Source organism: Poecilia formosa, unplaced genomic scaffold, assembly GCF_000485575.1.
Source record: "Poecilia formosa unplaced genomic scaffold, Poecilia_formosa-5.1.2 Scaffold559, whole genome shotgun sequence".
NCBI classification, from domain to species: Eukaryota; Metazoa; Chordata; class Actinopteri; order Cyprinodontiformes; family Poeciliidae; genus Poecilia; species Poecilia formosa.
In genome coordinates, this window is record NW_006800498.1 from 241,736 (window position 1) to 248,471 (window position 6,736).

The 6,736-nt window shown below is 38.5% G+C and overlaps 1 protein-coding gene across 2 annotated transcripts in view; it reads left to right on the plus strand.

The window, feature by feature from the left end:
- sdk1b (sidekick cell adhesion molecule 1b) overlaps window positions 1-6,736 on the plus strand; it is a 226,214-nt gene that overhangs the window by 187,893 nt on the left and 31,585 nt on the right. For both annotated transcript variants that reach the window (XM_007540753.2, XM_016665260.1), the window contains exons 31-34: window positions 307-445; window positions 1,830-1,886; window positions 2,193-2,294; window positions 3,874-3,989. In XM_007540753.2, coding sequence (XP_007540815.2) covers window positions 307-445; window positions 1,830-1,886; window positions 2,193-2,294; window positions 3,874-3,989 — 414 coding nt within the window. The remainder of the gene's footprint in view (window positions 1-306; window positions 446-1,829; window positions 1,887-2,192; window positions 2,295-3,873; window positions 3,990-6,736) is intronic.

Below are 6,736 nucleotides of genomic sequence, written 5' to 3' on the forward strand. Positions count from 1 at the left end.
CAAAGCAGAAATAGGCAATGAAAACACAAAGTCACCAGCAATTTCATCACCCTTTATGAGAGTGCCAAACTTATTGAAGCATCACTTTCCCCTTTGCAAGTTACTGCAAGACCAATACTCTAACCTTTTAAATTGGATGATGAATAAAATACAGCTCAAATGCAGTTCTGCTGGCCTTCCTTTCTCCTGTCTGTGACAAAAAAACTAGCTCAGTTGAAAAAATTATAATAGGCTCACAAGTTGTCTTTGAAGCATTGTATTACTAATGTCTATGGAAATGTATATGTCGGTTTGCATGTTTTCTAGCGCCCCAGTGAAGACAGTATTAATGGAGTCCTGACTGGATACAGGCTGTATTACAGGGAGCTCCCTGCAAATGGATCCACTGTCAGTGATGCCCGAGTCCAGACAGCTAAAAACCATAGCACAAGTGCCCTCATTACAGGTAAGTAGATCTGCTTTTTATAGAGTCAGCCAGCTGTTGCATCAACTCTACTTGAGAAGAAATGACTCCATGGTGTACACAAACACCTCTAACTTAACTTTTCAACAATCTGTATGTTTTATTTTTTGCATGTTGGCCTCTTGCCTAATTGAGAAAGGGTCAACCAAATCTGAGAATCTCAGGGCTTTAGAGTGTGACCAATTCCACGTGTAACTTCATTTTTTAACAGTGCCTTTAAAAAAAACTCTGAGTAGCTTGTCATTCTAGGAAAATAAAGTCTGTGCAACACAGAAAGTCTCCCCCTGGTTCAGCGACAGACATATATTAGGCCCATATCATGCTATAAACCAATTAGAAACAGTGAAGGGCAAGTTATGTCAACAAGTTATTGTCTGCTATTTTTAGCTTGTGAGCTGTGTAGCTCCACAGCTCAGAATTATTTTTGTTGTTGTTGCTAATATGGTCACAAAACTTAATGTAGTTTTTGTTAAACTCTGAACACTTCAAAGTCTCAAACAGAAAAAAGCAGGATGACTCACTGGAAACAATTGTAACAGTTAAACCTTGACAGATACATTTGTGTTATTTAGTCATATTACTGTTTGACTGACTTAATTTTAAGCTTCAACCACTTTGAGTTGCACAAAGCGAAACCATTTACAAGTTATGCATGCTCCAGCAGTATTGTCAGACTGTCTGTCAACCACATTTTTAAAAGTCCTGATACACTGCACTGGCGTTTTTAAACTTAATGTTCTTTTCACCGAAGCATTTTACTTGTGTAAGTTAACTGTCTTGTGCAATTCTGCTTCAAATGAAGAGATTAAAGTTTTACAAAAGTTCTTAATCATTTGTAATTCAATATTGCCTTTATTTAATTTAGAAGGAAAAGTGAACCTGCAAACTGCGATATTAAATGTGATGTGCATGATCTTCTAGCTCCTGTGTTGCCATCAGTTGTGTTCTCATTGGTTGGTTTGGACCCTCATAATGTCAGGATTCCCTGGTGTTGGCAAACTTGGAATGAACTGCCACTAATTCAGAGAGCCTTGTTCAAATGATAATTTTCAACTTTGATAAATGTTTTTATTTGCATTGTAAACATATGTTCATCTATTTTTCATCTATTTTTGGGTAACGATTTTTTTCTCCTCTCTACTCCTCAAACTCAACAGCATCTGTGTCTGTAGGTAGAGTGATAGAAAAATTTCTACCCACTCCAAAGTGTAGAGTCCTGCAACAATACTGAAGCAAAAATGTCTTTGAATGTTTTGCTCTTCAACACAGTGATTCTATTAAATCCTATTATAATTGAGTGGTTTGTTGTTGGACTCGAAGCACAATTGATTTCCTCTCCATTTGTTTTTCTTTCACTCTTCCAAAGCCAAGAGCACCTTCAAGACAGTCAGCAGTGCCTCACTCACAGAGTTTGAGCTGACACGTAAGTTACAAAGTCGACCAACATAAAGCCAAAGTCTTTACACTGTTACACAAATTATGGTTATAAATGTCATATTCTCTTTTAACGAGATAACTAGAACTGTGTCCAAAAGTGTGACTTCATTGGGGATGTTCTCTAGTCTACACAGGGTGAAAAAAATTATACATAAATCATCAGTTATGTACTGTACAATTATTATGACATTATTTTGACATTTATGTCAGATGTAAACTTCTGACTGAAGATGTATGTTTTCATGTTTAGTATAATAGAAATGTTTTGAAAAGATTTGATATTTGCTTACAGAACTAAAGAAGTTCAAACATTATCATATTGTGATGACGAGCTACAACATCATCGGTGAGAGCCGTCCATCCGCTCCGGTTGAGGTGTCTGTTGGAGAGGCAGGTAGGTGAAAAGAAACAACCATGAAACATATTTATAATTGTAAGATATGACAGAAGAAAGTGATTTTTCCAGGTCAACTTCTATATTTCCGTTTCTCAGTAGAGATATGTGAATGCCTTCAGTGCTACAAAGGAATTTCAGACTTTTGAATTTTTACACATTTATGTTTTTATCATATTCTATAACAAGCTATGTACACCATTTCTTTCTTTAGGACAAGGATATTTCATTTCCAGGTAACCTTGAGTTTTCTTAGAAATTATTCTACAAGCATTGCTCTAAATTACCTCCAACTGTTTGCAGAGTAGAAACAATCAGACTCCTGAAGGTTGAATGGAGCATCAGGCATAGTCTGTATTAGCATTCTGAAGAGTTTTTCTGCTAGGTTTAGTTACAGACACCAGCTCAGGTCAAATTAAAAACCTGTTGCCTTTTATTTTTTATTACTGTAATTCATTATGAAGGCTACTTAAGGTATCCTGAACTAATTGCTAGTATGCTTTAGAGTATTATCTCCTTGAAAAGTAAATGTTTACCTCTGCTGTAAAGTCAGAGCATTTGGGTAAAATGACAGCATTTCAACAGCATGATGTTAGCACAAGTCTGTTTGACTGAAGGAATAACAGTAAGTCATATTTTGCTTGAAGTTGCAGTGACAAAGCTAAAACGTTGAAATAATAGACAAAAAAGGGGAAAAAAATTGTTTTCAGCCAGTGCAAATGCTCAGTTCTGAGCTTTGATAGCTTTTAAGATTTCATCAAAAACCTTTTATGTAACTGTGTGAAGTTGTTCAAAGATACTGAGGAACCGAATGCACTTTCAGTTAAAAAGATTTTTAATTTTATTGGAGTTTTAGACATTTTTGTTTTCTTTCTAGTGGGCTTTGTCCTGTCCCCCCACCTTGCTTCAGTAAAAATATATTTTAAAGTCTCTGTTGGGTTCTCTAATAGGGAGCATCCATGTGTATCCATCATGAAATACACAAGGCCAACTATTTTATAGTGAAGGCTGTACCTCTTTTACTTGCACTGAAAAGTCAAAGCAGGAGTCCTAATACAGCCAGCTTACTTTGTCATTCAACCCACAATTACAAAGACACACAAACAAACACACACCTGATACAGCAAGACATTTGTAAACTACAAACAAGAATAGAGGTAAATAGAATTCCACATTGTTTTAGAAAAACTTCCACTTGCAGTGCAGCACTGCATTTATATCACCCGTGCATGAGTATGTGTGTGTTTGTTAGTGTGCTGTGTGAGTGTGTTTGCAGAGTTTAGTAGGCCATACGTACCACATAGTGAGGAGTAAAAGGTGAGGATAGGGGAGTGTATCAGGAGGGGGAGCCAGAAAAGCCTGGCGGGGAATGATGAAATCAGGTGATATGGACTTCTCTTCCAGCCTCAGGTGCACACAGCTCAGTGTTCATTCTTATGTGCAGTACAGTGGTGTAACAAGGTCCTGCCTGAGGCTCATTCTAATTAGAAGGGTAGAGCATATTTTCCTCACTTCCCGCTCTTTTAACATGCAGCTGCTCACACACGGTAACCAGCACCTCTCGTCTCTCCGGCTGCAGCTCCTTCGGTGGCGCCTCAGTCGATCAAGGTGTCAGCCGTGTCTCCCTCCACCCTGGAAGTGACCTGGGACATGCCGCCCCTGGAGACCCAGAATGGACTCATCCAAGGCTACAAGGTGACTCAGAGAAACAAGCACAAACACACAGGGAACAAATACAACATGCCTGCCTGGGGAAAGGCAAAGTGGGACTCAAACCCACACTTAAACAAAAGCGTAAAATAAATGTCCCCATCAAGTCCGCTAAAGAAGGGTTAATGCTGCTGTGCCTTCAAGTGTCTTAGAGACATGAGAAAAAGAATTGGGTTTGAGGGAAATCTGAAAATCCCTTAATGGTTTCAGTATGATTTCTTTATCCATCCTCCAGCTCTCACTCTTAGCACTTCAGATACAAGGTTATCTGTCCTTGATACACTGGTGTGTATCAGAGTTAAGGACAGAAATGTTAAAGAAAGGAGTGTAATATTTGCAGAGTGAAGGAATGAGACGTAAAAGTGGTTCCCCTGGAATCCAGATCAGAGAAGAAGATGGAGGGATGGTGTTTAAACTGTCGGATGGGGGGGTTTAGGTTTGAAGAGCAGGGTGTAAAGAACTGGAGGGGGATTAGAGATTAAGATGAAAGAACAAGAGCAAAGGAAGAATAATAAATAAATTTAGAGGTTGTGACTTCTTTTACTGTTTGCTCAGACAACAGGATGGTAACACACAAAGAGGAAAGGCGACAGCTTGGCTGGTTCAACCTGTGATTCTTAGTAGGTTTTGATTTCAGATCAATTTTTCTCTCTGCTTTGTTGAATTCTTGTCTTTGTTGAGTTAATCTGGGTTTTTTAAGCTCCTGTTGAATGTTTCTGCTCTTTGTCCAGTCAGTGTTCTGCATAACTGTCTCTCCTGCTCTCAGTCTCTGATCAACAACTTGATCTTCATGGCTCATGTGCTCCCTCATGATGCAAGTTTTTTGTTTTTCTTTGTTCAGTGCCAGATTCTCTTTGTTCCTCCTTTCTGTCTGGTGGTTTTTTACCCACCATGCCAAGTCAGCTTCTGCACATTTTTCCTTGGCAGTCAGTTTGTTTAGTTTTGTGCTTATCAAAGATTAGTGGTCGTACCACCTGCCAGTCTTCATTCTGGCTCTGCTGCATTCAGGGCCTAAACATCTGAACCATATGTAGTGATAATACAAAGCTGTATTTGGTCTTTAGGTACCATTTAACCTTTATTATGAGAGGCAGCAAGTTGCTCAATGCCTAGTCTATAATTTGCACCAGTACAGCTCTAGAACCAAGAAAAAGTCTTAAGGTTGTAGTTTCTTCTTGTGCAAGGCCAGATGTTATTGGGCCACATTTTAACCCTTGGTAAGCCTGTATCCAGAATAGCGGTTCTCAACGTGGGCGGTACCGCCCCCCAGGGGTCGTTCAGAGGACGGCAGGGGGCGCTGGCGGACATTTTTACAAAAGGGGGGCGCTGGGATGCCTTTGGGGGGCGTTTGGTCGAAGGTAAACTTTACACCTTAAATGCACAACAATGCCAGTTTAGACTTTGAGCAACTTGGTAAAACTGTATTGTGTAACATTAAACCATGCTTGGCTGCAACAATATACATGACAGCTCTTCTTCTATTCAGTGTTTGTAGCTTCTTTTAGCTTCTTGGCGCAGCTCCGTTCTCCTGCTACTGGTAGCTAAAATCACCTCATTTTGTATCCCTCTGAAAAATGAACCCATTTAAATAAAGAAATCCCTCCATGGTGACAACACGACAGAGAGCGTTCATTTTATAGCGATAACACCGAAGCTGTAAGGTCCGGTATGACACGGGGGTGATAGAACAACACAGCACTTTTAAATTTCAATAATCAGAATACCGAAATTGTTTCTGTTGTTTTAAAAGGTTTATATCAGTCTGCCTTTTCCCCATCGATACGTTTCCCGACCGCCCCGCACCATAGGGGCTTAAAAAAAAAAAAAAAAAAAAAAAAAAAGACGCGCACATTGAGCAAAACTCTAAAACACGAGAAGCGGGACATAAAACGGCGCGATGAACTAGATGTGAATTATGGCATAAAAACAGAGAATCCGATGCTGAACAGTGAAAAATCAACACATGATGTGAAACACATGACGATTAGGCGGCGCAGCAGGTGATGAGTGAAGATTACTGATGGTCAATAAACGATAAAATAAATCTAGCAACAGAAAAGAAACTAAAGTGGACATAGCAATAAACCAAGAGAGGACAATACTAATTAAAGGAAACTAAATGGAAATGAATGAAGAACAAAATGCAAGAATAAACTAAGAAACTAAAGTAAATACAGAGGAATAAACTGGTATGGCAAGACCTTTCAATCAATAATTAATACAGAGGAGTGTATGGCAAGAATAAACATACTAGTTTCAGATAAAAGGTAAAATAATATTGTTGAAATGTCATGGGTTTGTTGAGACCACATCTAGTACTGAGAATAAATATATCTTACAGATCATAACAGTAAATAACTTATCACTTATTTATGTTTTTAATTAGATTTGATTAAGAACCAGATTTGTTCTTTGTAATTTCTGTCCAGTAAAACTATTAACCTATAAATCAATAGAGAGGTCTATATATAGATATAATCAATGTTTCTGTCTCATATTTCTATGGCATTAAAGGACCTGGAACTTTTGTTTTTCCACTGAAAGCTCTGGTTTGCACAATAAATGCCATGTGGGTGAAGTTTTATGGATGATACTCTGATGTCCCATTCTCTTGAAGGCAGCACAGAGCTGCACCACCAGAAACAGAAACACTGAGGAGAAGAGTTATGATTAATGTAGTTACGGTTCTATCCATGTTTTAATGTTGCAGAGCTCAGTCGTTTTGCAAATAG